This window comes from Hypomesus transpacificus, chromosome 10 (assembly GCF_021917145.1).
Source record: "Hypomesus transpacificus isolate Combined female chromosome 10, fHypTra1, whole genome shotgun sequence".
In the NCBI taxonomy this organism is placed as follows: Eukaryota; Metazoa; Chordata; class Actinopteri; order Osmeriformes; family Osmeridae; genus Hypomesus; species Hypomesus transpacificus.
Genome location: NC_061069.1, coordinates 13,780,181 through 13,796,372, shown reverse-complemented (window position 1 = coordinate 13,796,372; position 16,192 = coordinate 13,780,181). Strand labels below are relative to the sequence as shown.

The following is a 16,192-nucleotide window of genomic DNA, read 5'->3' as shown; positions in this document are numbered from 1 at the left end:
TGTGCCATGGAAACAAATGTACTTGGGGTCAGGTTAATACTTGAGGCAGGTAAACACAAGTTCTTCAGGACAGGAGAGAGGCAGAATGTACAGACACACACATACACATAGAGATGTCAAAATGTTTCTACATTAAAACCATTCATATTAGTACATTAAAACCATTAGTATTAGTACATACAAGTCTAAGAACATACACAAGGGCACTTCATTGATGTGTATCAAGTTTTAAAACCTTTCACACAGGTAAGAAATCCTGTTCTTTCAATGAGGCGTGTCTCTCTCTGAGGGTTCCAGGCACAGGGAGGGGCTGTTTATAAATATGCTGGCACATTCACACATCTCTCACACGAGCCTCAAATTTCTGTTTGGATTCTGAGGACAGAGTTTCTCTAACAGTAACTCACCTCAGTTCACAGGTATGTTCTGGATATCATTTTATTTTCACTTTGGTGTAATAATCTGTGTTCTAATTCATGTTGAAATGATGTGAAACAAGTAATAGGAAGGTGAACGTGTATGGAAAGTTACAACAACTTCTTGTAAAAAGGTGTGGGGGGGTTGTTCCAGGAAGTAGCCAGATCCTCTGAGAAGTAAGACAAGGTCTATCATTGTCACCAAAAAGGAGAATTGGCTATAAACATTCAGTGCTTGTACAAGCATCTATTTCCTGGGTAATTGAAACATTAGTGTCTGGGTGTGGTAGCGCAGACATGTACAAAATGGATGACTGTCAATGCAAAGTAGCTTTCATGGTCTGGGAAGGCTTCCTTCCTTTTACACTTGTGACACATTAATAAGTAAAGTGTTTTGGTCTGTGTAGTCCAGAAACCAGGCTTTTCTTCACCCATTCAGGGTATTCATCATCAACCACAGGCACTTATTTACCCAATGATGCTGCTTATGGGCTTACAAATAATTACTAAGCTTGAACAACTCAGGACATTATCCAAGTGTCATTCAAATATATTTGCCTGGTATGAGTATTTGTTAGATTTTTGATGCATCGATTTTAATTCAAGCCTTCTCTCTGTTTCAGATACAACAATGGATGTAAGTAATTACTGTTGGAATCTGATCATGACTATCTCTGTACTGCATGTTTAATGCTGAAGTGGAAACACTTTTGAGCTACATACACACCTTTCTTTCTCTCTCTCTCTCTCTCTCTCTCTCTCTCTCTCTCTCTCTCTCTCTCTCTCTCTCTCTCTCTCTCTCTCTCTCTCTCTCTCTCTCTCTCTCTTCTCTCTCTCTCTCTCTCTCTCTCTCTCTCTCTCTCTCTCTCTCTTTCTTTCTCTCTCTCTCTTTCACTGTGTATTTATCTCTCTGCTTCTCTCTCTTTCAGCTGTCAGATGCATTGGGGGATGGTATGACAACCAACAGTCCCTGGCCTGGTCAGAACCAGCAGGCAGGGGGTGCTGTTTGGCCAGGCCAACAGCCCAACCAGCCAGCATGGCCAGGCCAACAGCCCAACCAGCCAGCATGGCCAGGCCAACAGCCCAACCAGCCAGCTTGGCCTGGGCAGGCTGGGCAGGCTGGACAGCCTGGGGCACCTGTATGGCCAGGTGGGCAGCCAGGACAACCAGCTTGGCCAGGACAGCCAGCCCAACAACCCCAGTGGCCTGGGCCCCAACCTGGGCAACCCTCTCAACCCGGGTGGCCTGCCCAGCCAAGCCAACCCACAGCCCCGGGGTGGCCTAGTCCAAACCCAGGTCCAGGCCCCGGCCCACCAATGGCAGCTCAGAAGTCTATGGTGAGGTTTTGGATATTGACGACGACCTGTCATGTTCCCTCACCTATTGACAAAGTCTCATTTCATTTTTTTAAACTTTCCAAATAGGAAATAACTTATGGTCTCGGAGCAATCTCACACACACCAATGTTTTTTCCCCTAATTCAAAAGAATATCTGTAAAAATAATGACAACATCAGTGTGTAGCTGTCGCTATGGTGTCTTGTGCTGTTTCCAAGCTCTGCTGTGCTACCTCCCGTCACAGACGGTGCCCTATGATCAAATTCTGCCAAACGGACTGTACGACAAGCTGCTCCTCACGATCAACGGGAGGATCAACCCCAACGCCAAAATGTCAGTTCTCTCAGACAGCACAAAACGCATATCTTCAGCTCTGTGTTATCTCTGTAGGGACAAAGTGTTACAATTATTTGGATCTATAAATGTTGTTTTCTGTGTGAGATGTAGCTTCAGTGTGCTGGGGTAAATCCTGGGAATGTTGCCTGCATGTAGAATAATCTGTCATCATTTAAAAGCTCGACGCATGAAGGCAACTTCCAAAATCTTTGTGCGTGTAATCATAGAAAGTAATGAGGAGTTAATGAGAGGATTTCAATAGTCAAGCCGATATTAACTTTAAATTACAAACCAGTGGGGCTTCTTTGCAGTGACAGCTGAGAAATGATTCCTGCATGACATAGTGTCTTAGCTCTAATCCCCCACTAATGGTATTTTCACTGACTCCATGACAACGGATGAAAAAAAGATGTCATGTAAAAACTGCTATCATGTAGTAAACACTGTTATGACCATCTCATAGGTTCACTGTGAACCTGACAAGAGGAAATGACATCGCCATGCACCTGAACCCTCGCTTTGACGACAAAGGCAAGAAGACCATCGTCAGGAACAGCCTCATTGCTAACAACTGGGGCAAGGAAGAGAGGGAACACAAACAGTTCCCTTTTGTTCAGGGACAGTCATTTGAGGTGAGAACAAACAAAACACGTGACACACGAAAGGCCCTGCTACACTGTTACTTTTCATCCTTCAACTTGAGTCGTGTGTGTCTGTGTGTGTGTGTGTGTGTGTGTGTGTGTTGCTGGTGTGTGTGTGTGTGTGTTGCTGGTGTGTGTGTGTGTGTTGCTGGTGTGTGTGTGTGTGTTGCTGGTGTGTGTGTGTGTGTTGCTGGTGTGTATGTGTGTGTTGCTGGTGTGTGTGTGTGTGTTGCTGGTGTGTGTGTGTGTGTTGCTGGTGTGTGTGTGTGTGTTGCTGGTGTGTGTGTGTGTGTTGCTGGTGTGTGTGTGTGTGTTGCTGGTGTGTGTGTGTGTGTTGCTGGTGTGTGTGTGTGTGTTGCTGGTGTGTATGTGTGTGTTGCTGGTGTGTGTTGCTGGTGTGTGTGTGCCCCTAGCTCAAGATCTTGTGCACAGCCAGTGAGTTCCGAGTAGCTGTCAACAAGGTCCACCTGTTTGAGTTCAAACACCGTATGCGTGACCTTCAGGCCATCAACCATCTAGGCATCTACAACGACGTCACCCTGTCCTCGGTGCTGATCGAGAGGCTACCCTGAGACCAGGCCAGACATGCATCAGCACACAAACCAGACTCTGATGTGGCTTTGTAACTATTGCTCCCATGTAAATCTACATCCCTGGTCATTGTGTTTTCTTTTTCTATTTTCCAAAAATGTTTTTACAAGAAAACTTGACATGACTTTTCATCTCTTTCTTATTTCTCAGTTTAGTTTGAAAGTAATCATGTAATACTAAAAGCGATGAAATAATGAATCAGGAATTGTTTGTCGTCATTCAAATGGAATAAACAATCTGATAAAGAAGTCTAGTAATGTGATTTTTAGGTGATCAAACAAACAGTATCTAATGTTGAAGTTACAGTATATATTGATGTTCTCCTCTTTTAGGTAGAGAGAACCTCTTCTGTACAATACATGTTTGGTTGTCAGTAAATACCATCATTGAATACCCCACTAGGGGGCACAGTTGAGAGACTCGACCCTGCTCCAAATGTCTTCAGATATCTTTGGAACTTGTTGTGTTGTGTAACTGTACGCTCTGTGAAGGGTGAGTTTTTAAGTGAGTTTCTCGTAGATCCTGCACTTCAAGCTCATTAAACTAGATTTACCTGCTTCACCTTACAAACAATGTGAAAATGTACAACTATGCTAATGTATGCAAATATGGAGACTAAAGCTTGCACCTGTTACATCTTGTCCTGGAAAAGGAACATGCACATCCTAAAACCCGTAGCCAACACACACACACACACACATACATTTCCAACATCCCCATTCCACTGTTATGAGGTCATGGACAGCCGACAGTGGGGTAAAGCTGACAGGATACATGTAGACACATGAGAAACATCTAGACTTCTGACAGTCATACCTCCATAATCAACCAGCTAAACTGTGTCTCCTTGCAAAGTACAGTACACTCACTACCCACTAATAACTGCCCACATGCTAAAGACCGGTAACCATGGGCAAGGTAGATGGACTGCTCCTCTATATCATCTTGTTTGTTTATTTTTATAGCTAAAGGATATAATCCAGATAAAATTGAACCAAAGCACAGGACAAAGGGACATCATATATCACCACTGGATACTTTATCTTGATGACAACAACAAAGAGCAAGGCAGACAAAAGACAAACTTGTTCAAGAGACTGGAGTGTGCAGTTAATGAGTTCTACGGAAGCTCACCTGGTTGAGATAAACTAACTCGGATTGAGATCAAGAGAGAAGGAGAGAGAGACAGAGAGAGAACAAGAGATAGAGAGAGCAAGACAGAGAGAGAGACAGAGAAAGAGAGAGAGAGAGAGAGAGAGAGACAGAGAGAGAGAGACAGAGAGAGAACAAGAGATAGAGAGAGCAAGACAGAGAGAGAGAGAGAGAGAGACAGAGAGAGAACAAGAGATAGAGAGAGCAAGACAGAGAGAGAGACAGAGAAAGAGAGAGAGAGAGACAGAGAGAGAGAGACAGAGAGAGAGAGAGAGAGAGAGAGAGAGAGAGAGAGAGCACAGTAAGCACAGCAACCTCTGTCAGGTCTGTCAGGTCTCACCCTCATGTTAAGCAGTGTAGTGTAGTCTTTCTGCCTTTTTAGGTTCAAAGATCATGTTTTTCCACTGATAACAGCAGCTAGCAGTCGTTTACTGGATATTATTCAATGATAAGTCATAAAGAAAGAGATCCAAAAAATGCAGAGATTACACTCCTAAAGATGGTCCTGCCTGTTCTCTTCAACAGTAAAGTCAGGTTAGTCATACATTTTTTATGATGGAAATTGACTTCTAGAGACTCAATGGAAACATAAGACAGTTGTAATTATTTATTCATTCTCTCTCTTCTACACCTGGCATACCTGCTTGATAAAGGTGATAGTGTGTACAAAAAACAATGACTAGTATCGCTAATCTACTTATTTAGAGTAGATTCGATTTTGGTGATTACTGTCTTTACACGCAATTGTCTCATATAACTGAGAAATAAATAATTATTTATCGTATGCATGTTAAAGTACTGCACAGCCCCTCACTTTAGGGTGCGCGTGTAAGATTTTTGCGGACGCTCACCTCGATGTTAGAAATAAAATACGTCAGAGCGCTGCGCGCTGCAAGCCACAGTGGACGTCGTTTTCTTAGCTAGCTAGATGTAGTGGTGGCCGTCAAACAGGTTTGTAGATTGCTAGTACGCAAATGTAGCATTAATGTGGTCGCACAGAAGGAATAATCAAAATACATAAGTTTACACAGCTAGTTTAATGTCAACCGGCTACTACAAATGTTCAAATTGATTGCGAAGACTGATGTGTCAAGACTGTGCTGCCTTGCCCTGTGTGAATGCCCAGAAAGCGAGAGGATTGGGAACTGAGTGATTTCCGAGTTTTCGTCTCCAGGTTGGTTTCCTTGGTCTGGTCTTGAACCATGCTGCTGGCTATTTTATGTTAGACATACTATTGCATGTATGATGTCTTACCTAGACTTAATTTGAAATGGGAAATCGATCATTGTATGCATCTACCTGTCAAAATGATATGTACACTTTTATTGACACTTGGAAACAGTAGCTAGCTAGATGATTTGCTAGCTTCGAGAGCTAGTGATGTAGCCATGCAGGGCTAGCGCGTTACACAGTAGCCACATTACTTAAGTTTGAAATCAAGCAGTATGCAGCCAGCTAGCTGGGTAGGCATCTAGCTAACCCTTTCGGACAGATAAGGTTTGGATAGGGACTTGCAGTAAATCCTGCAGTTGCTTATTCTGTGCCAATTGCCTGCTATGGAGATAGATCACTCTTATAGGCAGCTATCAAACTTGGCATTTGCTGGCGCCAGCTAGCTAGCAGGCTAACTTAGCCAGAAATGCAGGCACTTTGATGCTGTTACGTTACTGCTGTAGCCAGCCAGCCATTCACTACGAATGACCGTTATGCAGACATTCTTTCCCTAGTGTTTATACTCAATTGTTATTGCGCTCTGTTATAAGTTGAAGAAGTCAATTATTGTCACATTTCAGTCTCATCAGGGGATGCTGCATGCACCAAGACATGCCAAGGGCATCATGCCATTGCTGAGTAGGACTTGAAGTTCTCCATGGCATCTCATCAATTAGGCCTTAAGCTAGCTACCTATCTAGTTACCTCGGTCTTAACACACTTCCTGAACAAACAAGCTTATAGATCCAATCAATGTCTTTGATTAAATTGTTGTTGTGAAAATGCAGTGTAACATGACTGGTTGGTCAATTCTGGCATAGTTCAGGTGAAGGAACTGTTTTAATAGAGAGCTGACATGTTTGACATTTTCCTCAGAAACAGAGAGATCAACTACACACAATGCTGTTGTGAATATTCCTGTTGTGTACACACGAGAAGGTAGGATTGGGGTCTTCAAGAGAGCAGACAGGAAGGAGCTATCAAGGGATCAATACTAGATAGATGCCAACAGTCAGCTGCCGAGATTCTAGAACGTAGTCTCTTGTAATTCCAGCTCCGTTTTGTAGTTCCAGAATGCTGTTCAGGTGCAGGGGCAGCTTGCTGCTGCCTGCTGCTGTTTGCTGCAGCTGATATAGGATATCTTGACTTGCTCTGTGGACCTCTGTCATTCAGGGTGTCCTGTTTGCCTCTCTCTCGCACTTACACACCATCTCGCCCCAGTCATGGGACTGACACTGGCATGGGGCCTGTTTGTGTCTGTCTGTTTGTAGTGTGCATACCAGCTATGTGCGTACCAGTGGGAGAGAGCACATGTTGTTGGGGAGAGGAATCTGACACCTACTAGCCAGCAAAATAAGGATTCTGGCTGCCAGCCCGAATGGATGGACTGACAAGTTGGGCATTCCAAAACTATTGATTACCTACCTCCACCATATATAGACACAACCAGAGTTCCAGCTCTCGATTGGCTCCTCTCTTACAAGACTGGACTTGTATTTATACCCCCTACCCCTCCTCCCTTCCCAAAGCAGAACACGTGCCTGTGAAGGGAGAGGCCAGGCTGTTGCGGTGCCCAATAGGCAGCTGTCTTGATCGAGGCTGTCCAAGTTGAGGTGTCATTTAATGAAACCAGTCCTGAATGCGTATGATCATGTGTTGTTGTTTTGTGGGCCACAGGCAAGGAACTGGAGGGCACTCCACTAGTGCACTACTTGTCTGGCCTGCATGCAAACTTGAGTTACTACGCACACCCTCATCCACCGCGAGGCAAGCGACATACCTGTCATAGTCGTTGAGAATAACCCACATGTACCCGTGCTCAGGCTAGCTAGACGCAAATGCTTTAACACGAGATATTTACATGTTCTTCAGAAACGCACATGCACCCACGCTCACCCACCCACAAGCTCGCTAAGAATCCATGCTGCTGTAGCCTGCGGCAGGGCCGCTAAGAGAAACGGCGTTTCTTAAATTGTGTGGAATCTCTAAAGGCTGTAGCAGCAGGAATGTGGAGCAACCGTGCAAGACTATTTCCCTCGATCTGTCTCAATATATCTGGAGCTGTCTCCTTTGCTCTCTTGCTGTCTTTTTTCTCACTTTTCCTCATTCTTCAAGTTAAATAGAAAACAAAACACCCCACAGGATTTTATGTAATGGTACCTGCATATTTGTAAGGCCTAGTCTAGTTCCAGCATGAGCACGTATGGTGTAGGTTAGCCATCTGGGTGATACATTGTGCTTGTTCCGACTTTCAGATTTAAGGCTGACTAAGCAACCACTGGTTAATCTGGAGTCATTTGTGGATTCTCAGTAATATGACTTTGAGGTGACTCCTGATTGTGGTTTTGCTCGTTCACTAACAAGAAGATGAACTGTCCAGATCTGAGATGAGCTAGGTGTAAGTCTTTTCTTAAGTAGCAGAATAAGGAAACATAGCAAGATAATAAGAGAATAGCTTGTGTTCCCACCCTGCAATGTCCTCAATTGTTCTGAGGAAGCTGGGGATTTGGTGTCTCTGGAAACGAGGTCATATTCGGAATGTGTGTCGAAAAGTGTGTGTGTGTGTGTGTTCGTAATAAAGATAGCTATGCTGTATTGCCAGTTTTTGTATGGACAGCTCTGGGTGAGAAGACGAGCCAGTGAAGAGGCCGTTCATGCCTGTCTGTCTCACTGACACAGACACGTCCTTGTTTGGCTGTGAGGCTCCTGTTGCACCTAGCGCGGCCTGGTCTGCCCTAGCACTTTCAGGGGGGGGGGGGGGGTGCTAGATAAAAACACTTATGTTCACTATCGGCTTTTCTCAAAGTTTTGCCTATTACTCTGCAGACTGAAAATGCTACTTTACAAGCTGGTTATCTATCACCATGCTAGTTTACAGGCTGGTTATCTAACACCATGCTAGTTTACGGGCTGGTTATCTAACACCATGCTAGTTTACAGGCTGCTCCTTCGGTGCGGCGGCCATCTTGCAGTACGAGTCTTTGAAGAGGCAGGTGCAGATGGCCAGAGAGGAGCAGGAGGCAGAGAGACTGGGCCAGGTGAGGGGGGCCTGAGGGGGTGTGGGGTACAGATGGGGGGGCAGGTGTGTGAGTGTTGGGTACAGGTGTATGGGGGCTGGGACAGGGCTGGGACAGGTGTGTGTGAGTGTGTACTAACCCCCCCCCTTCCCCAGGGCTCCCAGGACATGAGTGTGTGGCACTCCTGGTGGAGGCAGCTTCCAGAGCTGCAGAGACAGGCCATCATGCTGCTGTCCCTGCTGGACGACGCCTGGAGCTCCCTAACCCAGGGCCAGCGCACCGCCACTGGTGAGGGAGGGGGGGAGGCTGGGAGGGAGGGGGGGAGGAAGGGAGGGAGGGAGGGGGGGAGGCTGTGAGGGAGGGGGGGAGGCTGTGAGGGAGGGGGGGAGGCTGTGAGGGAGGGGGGGAGGAAGGGGGGGAGGCTGTGAGGGACGGAGGGGGGGGGAGGCTGTGAGGGAGGGGGGGAGGAAGGGGGGGAGGGAGGGAGGGAGGCTGTGAGGGAGGAAGGGAGGCTATGAGGGAGAAAGGGAGGGTGTGGCTGGGGTCACTGTGGGACACATTCTTGGAAGAAGATGGAAGCATATCATGTTCTCTCATCTTCCATAATCTTTTCTTATCTCTTTCCTCCCCCAGGTATAATAGTGATGAATGCAGCAGTGTTATGCTGTTGGAGAATCCCCTCCCTGCAGAGAACCATGATCAAGTACTTCACCGCCAACCCAGCTTCCAGTGAGTAGGTGTGTGCTTGAGTGTGAGTGTGTGTGTGTGTGTGTGTGTGAGGGAGGGACTGTGTGTGTGTGTTGCCTATGTCAATTATTCAGAACCTCATGTTAACCCCTTCCTTCCCCCCCAGAGACACGCTGCCTACCCATGATCCTCTCCTGCTTCTCTCACTACTCTGTTCTGCACCTGGCTGCCAACATGTACGTCCTGTGGACCTTCTCCTCCACCATCGTCAACCTGCTGGGACCCGAGCAGTTCCTCGCTGTCTACCTCTCCGCTGGTAGGGGGGGGGGGTTAGGTGTGTGTGTGTGGTACAGTGAGGTGTGTGTGTGGTACAGTGAAGTGTGTGTGTGGTAAGGTGAGGTGTGTGTGTGTGGTACAGTGATTTGTGTGTGTGGTACAGTGAAGTGTGTGTGTGAGGTGTGTGTGGTACAGTGAGGTGAGTGTGTGGTAAGGTGAGGTGTGTGTGGTACAGTGAGGTGTGTGTGTGAGGTGTGTGTGGTACAGTGAGGTGAGTGTGTGGTAAGGTGAGGTGTGTGTGGTACAGTGAGGTGAGTGTGTGGTAAGGTGAGGTGTGTGTGGTACAGTGAGGTGAGTGTGTGGTAAGGTGAGGTGTGTGTGGTACAGTGAGGTGAGTGTGTGGTAAGGTGAGGTGTGTGTGTGTGGTACAGTGAGGTGTGAGGTGTGTGTGGTACAGTGAGGTGAGTGTGTGGTAAGGTGAGGTGAGTGTGTGGTAAGGTGAGGTGTGTGTGGTACAGTGAGGTGTGTGTGTGGTACAGTGAGGTGAGTGTGTGGTAAGGTGAGGTGTGTGTGGTACAGTGAGGTGAGTGTGTGGTAAGGTGAGGTGTGTGTGGTACAGTGAGGTGAGTGTGTGGTAAGGTGAGGTGTGTGTGGTACAGTGAGGTGAGTGTGTGGTAAGGTGAGGTGTGTGTGTGTGGTACAGTGAGGTGTGTGTGTGAGGTGTGTGTGGTACAGTGAGGTGAGTGTGTGGTAAGGTGAGGTGAGTGTGTGGTAAGGTGAGGTGTGTGTGGTACAGTGAGGTGAGTGTGTGGTACAGTGAGGTGAGTGTGTGGTAAGGTGAGGTGTGTGTGTGTGGTACAGTGAGGTGAGTGTGTGGTAAGGTGAGGTGTGTGTGTGGTAAGGTGAGGTGTGTGTGGTACAGTGAGGTGTGTGTGTGTGGTAAGGTGAGGTGTGTGTGGTACAGTGAGGTGTGTGTGTGGTAAGGTGAGGTGTGTGTGGTAAGGTGAGGTGTGTGTGGTAAGGTGAGGTGTGTGTATTAGGGATGGGAAGATTCACCGGTTCGCATCGGTGCATCGGCATAAAAGCTCACGATGTGATGTCACGATGTGATGTCACGATGTGATGTCACGATGTGATGTCACGATGTGATGTCACGATGTGATGTCACGATGTGATGGCCCGGATCAAAAAAGTGTGCACCGGATACAATGTGGGATGAAATCGCAATGCATCGTTTCTAACATCTTTGCCTCTGATGTCTTTATATAGAATCGTGTGTAGGCGAACACCTTTAGTCTTTATAAATGTGACCAATGATTTTTGACCAATAATTGTATAGTATAATTTAGATAGATTTCTCCTCTCTAACTGTTTCTTAAGCGCGCTCTCATCTCCACTGCTGTCAGTGGACGATTCTCGTCAAGTGTCTCGGCCAAGTTTCTCGCGAGTTGAAAGCGTGTTCGGGCGAGTGTTTTCATGGCGGAGAAAGAGTTACACAAACCAACAAATTTCAATAAATCCTAAGTTTGGCAACACTTTGGATTTTCCAAGAAAGATGGGCAATTTGACAAGACCCATGCAATTGGCAAGATGTGTCGTGCTCCTATAAAGTACACAGGCAGCACGGCTAATATAGGTAGTCACCTGAAGAGGCTACATGGTATTTGTGTGGAGACGTCTGCCTCCCCCTCGGATTCAGCTATGGCTACAGTCAGTGGCTAGCTCAGCTCCACCGGTACCCCTAGCAAGAATAGGAAGCTATTCTCTGAGAAACAAATCCCTGTTGTGTACGACAAAGTAAGACGAGAGATAGTTGAGTCATTGAGAAAAACCTTAAAGTAGGACATATGAGTTCAATTTAGTGTGACGTATTTACAGCAGCTTGACTGCCAGTAATAGTTGACCCTTTTTTACATTCAGAGAACACACACAACAGGAAAGAAGGACTGGTTTAAGACAAGGTCCAGGCCTGATGTTATTTATCTTTTGTCACAGACTTTGTTTCATATGTGAAGTAAAACTTTCGCTTTTTTAGTTCATTGAGGATTAACTAACCTTAACCCAGTCTGACAAAGAAATAAATCATTAAGTACCACTGGGGTTTTAACTGGTTTAGTCCCAGGGACGACCATTCTTACTACAAAGTAATCCCACTGATGTTCCTGCGCGCGCGAGCGTGTGTGTGTGTGTGTGTGTGTGTGTGCGTGCGGATAGAAGGAAGTTTTAATATTTGGTTTTCCATGTTGCTTTTATTTAAAAACCTCAAACAAATCTAGATATACCTACTTAAAAACCTCAAACAATATACATAGAATCTAAAAAATTGAAATATGTGTATGTGAGATTCTGAACACTAATAAAATATATGTATTTAAAACATCTTAAGCTTAAGAATTGAAAACAATTCAATCATTATTAAATTAAATTGCAGTTGTACTGCATCTCAGAGCCATATGTACATCAATATATAACGTTCATGACTTAAATGTACAGACATGTAGCTGACATGTTGAGAGAGCATTAAGTAACGGTGATCAGTAACAATCAACATAAACTGGGGCTACAACTGAAGAGGGAAGATGACAACTTGTGTACTGCAGAATGTCTCAAATGATTATCATATGTAGTATCATACATATTTTTCACGATATTCAAGAGTAATCAGGAAATGTGTTGAAATATCAAAGCAAATGTATATATATTTTTTAAATCAATGGTGGACTGATCAACATAGGCTCGGTTCGCGGACCCCCTGCAATGCCGCCGCGGACCACAGGGGGGCCGCGGACCCCCGGTTGAAAACCCCTGATGTACCATAGTAAATTGCATAGAATCATATTATTTTGCATCTCATTGAATTGCAAATTGCATTATGTTGAATCGCACTGCATCGCAATAGGGGTGTATGGTAGTTAGTAGTTGCTTCTATGTATCTTTAATGCTCAGTGATGGAGATGCACATCCCTAGTGTGTATGTGTGTGTAGTAAGCTGTGTGTGGTTCGGCGAGGCGTGTGTGTTAAGGTGTGTGTGTGTGTTCTAGGTGTGGTCTCCACCATGGTCAGCTACTCCTGTAAGGCTGCCACACATCGCCTGCACCCGTCTTTAGGAGCGGTAAGACACACACACACACTGATACACACGTATGCATGCTTGTCAACATTTTATTTGTGTCCACCTTCTGTGTCCACCTTCTGTCCCTTCCTGTGTGTGATGTCACGTCCTGCGTGCAGTCGGGGGCGGTGATGGCGGTGCTGGCAGCGGTGTGTACCAAGGTACCAGAGGCCAAGCTGGGAATCATCCTCCTGCCTTTCATCAGCTTCACCGCTGCCAACGTGAGTCACACCAGCGGGAGAGAGAGAGAGGGGGGGGGGGGGCTTTCTTGGAGTTATTGATTTACTGCCCCTTCTCCCCCAGGCGCTGAAGGCTATCATTGCCATGGATACAGCGGGGCTGGTTCTGGGATGGCGTGTGTTCGACCACGCGGCCCACCTGGGCGGAGCTTTGTTTGGAGTGTAAGTACGGCCAGTGATGAGGAGCGCTACATGAACACATTACTGTTTGTGAGACGGGACGATGTTGTTAGTCATTAAGGTTGTCTAGATAAAGATCAGACAGGTAACACTGGTCTCTGCTGTCTCTTTAACGCTGGTCTCTCCGGTCCTGTCTCTCTAACGCTGGTCTCTCCTGTCTCTCTAACACTGGTCTCTCCAGTCTCTTTAACGCTTGTCTCTCCAGTCCTGTGTCTTTAACGCTGGTCTCTCCTGCAGCTGGTACGTGGCCTACGGACACAAGCTGATCTGGAGGAAGAGAGAGCCACTGGTCAAGTTCTGGCACAGCCTACGCTCCCAGGCCCCCGGAGGGGGTCGCCCGGGGGGGACGGGGCCCTAGGCTGGCCTGTGTCTGTGTGTGTGTGTGTGTTCGAGGAATGGAATTGTTTGTGCATTATAAGACTGTATATACACATTTTTTTGAAAAATGTGTGTGTGAATACATGTGAGAGATGTGTGTCTCCTGTGAGATGTTGGTAAATTGAGTGTGTGTGTGTGTGTGTGTGTCCTGTTCTGGAGCAAAACCACAATAAACTTCCTCATTGACCCAAATCTTGAAGTCATTGGTTATTGTTGTCTTGGTAATTGTTGCTGATATATTACTTTCCAAGGGATGGAAATCACCTTTTTTACTGACAATATAAAGCTTCACATCCAAACTGTTTCAACCATAATTATTGTTAGAATACATTAATATGAATGTGTATGCAAATGTATGAGTTGAGATACCGTGTGTTTGTGTGGGTGTATCAATTCTGGTCGGGAGAGGGTAACAGGAAACAGGAGGGAGGAGTGCGAGGAAACAGGAAGTTTACAATAGGAAATCCACTTTCGATTTCAAGTAGAATAAATATTTTCCAGGCAAATGCATGAAAACCCCCCACTTTCATTCTGCCTGGAGAAATGAGATCATGTAGATACATTTACTTTTGCTTCTGTTTGTGTACTAACGCTTTGAGATTAATGTGTGCGTTTTGGAACTCGTTTTGGAACGTGTGTTTTGTCAGTGTGTGTTTGGGTTCTCGTTCTAGAAGCCCTCAATCACAGCCGTCACTCCTGTGACAGACTCCAGGCGTCACTCCTGTGACAGACTATAGGCTTCTGTCTCTGTGGGCTCCCTGGGTCCATCTACCACTCAGACAGGAAGCAGTGGAACACAGGTCAAAGTTTAAACAGCAGAACAAGGATCATGTGTTCGGGAAGGCCTTAGTGTGTCTGAACTGCTGTGAGTTCATGACCCCAACTCTCCATCTTTGACCCTTGTTCCTTTAATTATCTCCTTCCTTGATAAACCCTAACCTTAGTTGTCTCCTCTCCTCCAACTATCCTCCTCTCCACCTCTCCTCCTCTCCACCTTTCCTCTCCACCTCTCCTCTCCACCTCTCCTCTCCACCTCTCCTCAACATCAGTGTTTATATGATCTGCTGTGGAGGGGTGAAGAACAGTCATAGACTGTCATTCCCAGAACCACCACACGGGGTGCGTTTTAACAGTGGAGGTGAGGGGGGCTGGCGTGTGGGGAGGGGGGATCAGGAATTTGACACTACGCTAACCCAAACACCTAGCCTGACGTTGTCATACTCATAATTCTAGTCAGAATATGAGTCTGAAAACTCTCCGTTGGGCTGTGACTACGGGGCGTGTTTCAACCGAACTCGTAAAACAAATGCCTCTTCGCTCAATTGGATAGACCTACAACCAATCAGAGCAACGTAATATGTTGTTTGTTGAAAACAAATTCAACCCAAGCGCTCTTTCGCGACGTTGTTGATTACGTTACTGTTGATCATCTGTCCATCATCGTATGAAGGCTATAGAGTTAGATTAGTTTCATAATTCAAACAAACAAACGCAACACGATTCAAACAAATTTAACACGATCCAAACAAACGTAACACGATTCATACAAACATAACATGATTCAAACAAACAAACGTAACACGATTCAAACAAACATAACACGATTCACAAATGTATTTCGTGATTCACAAATGTAACGCGGTTCACAAATAAATGACCCTATTATTATTGGCTAAAAAGAGCAAACATTTATAGGATGTGAAAACGAAAGTATAACATTGCATGGAGTTTCCCTTCACACTGCAGCCCCCCATCTATCCCCCCTAGGCACGTCCACAGACATTTGGAGGGGCTATTGCTCTAACATGAAAAAAGCCCTCCCCCCTTTCAAACAAAGTCGATTTAGTATCTCCAGAGAGGCAGATCAGCCAATCAGGGCAAACGGGGTGTTTGGTAGCCTGGCTGCCAGCCCAACTTCTCCCCGCCCACAAAAAAATTTGGTCGGGAAGTTGGGTCTGGAGGGTCTCGTATTGGGGAACAACTACAGAAAACCAGAATCGGGACGGACCAATGAAATTGCCAGGGCGGCCTTCTATGGAGTTAGATTAGTTTCATAATTCAAACAAACAAACGCAACACGATTCAAACAAACTTAACACGATCCAAACAAACGTAGCACGATTCATACAGACATAACACGATTCAAACAAACAAACGCAACACGATTCAAACAAACGTAACACGATTCACAAATGTATTTCGTGATTCACAAATGTAACGCGATTCACAAATAAATGACCCTATTACATTCGTTTGCAACCTGACAAACACAAGTTACAAATCCCTGCATTCGTTGGTGTGAATCAATTTTTGGTGTGGATTTTTGGAACTTTCCTGACGCGCTTTGATCCACAAATGCATTTTTTCTAAAAGATATCCTCTGCAGCCTATCAGATCGTCTCTTCCAATTTTAGCCAATCACATTAACGTGTCTATGTGGACTTCAACAACCTGCCATAATGACGGACATCGTCTCCTTCAGATCACGAGCAATGTCGTCTGGTAGCATGTAGGTGAAATATTGCTTGTTAATCTTATTAAACCGATGATCATACCTGATTAAATATTGTTGAGAATGGCAGGATTCATGTTTAGTCATTTTCCGTGTTTCCTAGGCT

At 45.6% G+C, this 16,192-nt stretch overlaps 2 protein-coding genes across 2 annotated transcripts; both read left to right on the top strand.

Moving 5' to 3' along the window:
* Positions 1-320: 320 nt before the first annotated feature.
* On the top strand, positions 321-3,569 carry lgals3b (lectin, galactoside binding soluble 3b). The gene is made up of 6 exons (XM_047027468.1): positions 321-419; positions 1,040-1,053; positions 1,346-1,753; positions 1,998-2,086; positions 2,553-2,721; positions 3,144-3,569. The coding sequence occupies exons 2-6, from the start codon at positions 1,048-1,050 to the stop codon at positions 3,300-3,302; spliced, it is 831 nt and encodes a 276-aa protein (XP_046883424.1). The 5' UTR covers positions 321-419; positions 1,040-1,047; the 3' UTR covers positions 3,303-3,569.
* Positions 3,570-8,599: 5,030 nt separating this feature from the next.
* On the top strand, positions 8,600-13,766 carry LOC124472600 (presenilins-associated rhomboid-like protein, mitochondrial). The gene is made up of 8 exons (XM_047027534.1): positions 8,600-8,723; positions 8,858-8,990; positions 9,336-9,431; positions 9,556-9,705; positions 12,707-12,777; positions 12,897-12,998; positions 13,081-13,178; positions 13,434-13,766. The coding sequence occupies exons 1-8, from the start codon at positions 8,685-8,687 to the stop codon at positions 13,552-13,554; spliced, it is 810 nt and encodes a 269-aa protein (XP_046883490.1). The 5' UTR covers positions 8,600-8,684; the 3' UTR covers positions 13,555-13,766.
* The last annotated feature ends 2,426 nt before the right edge of the window (positions 13,767-16,192 follow it).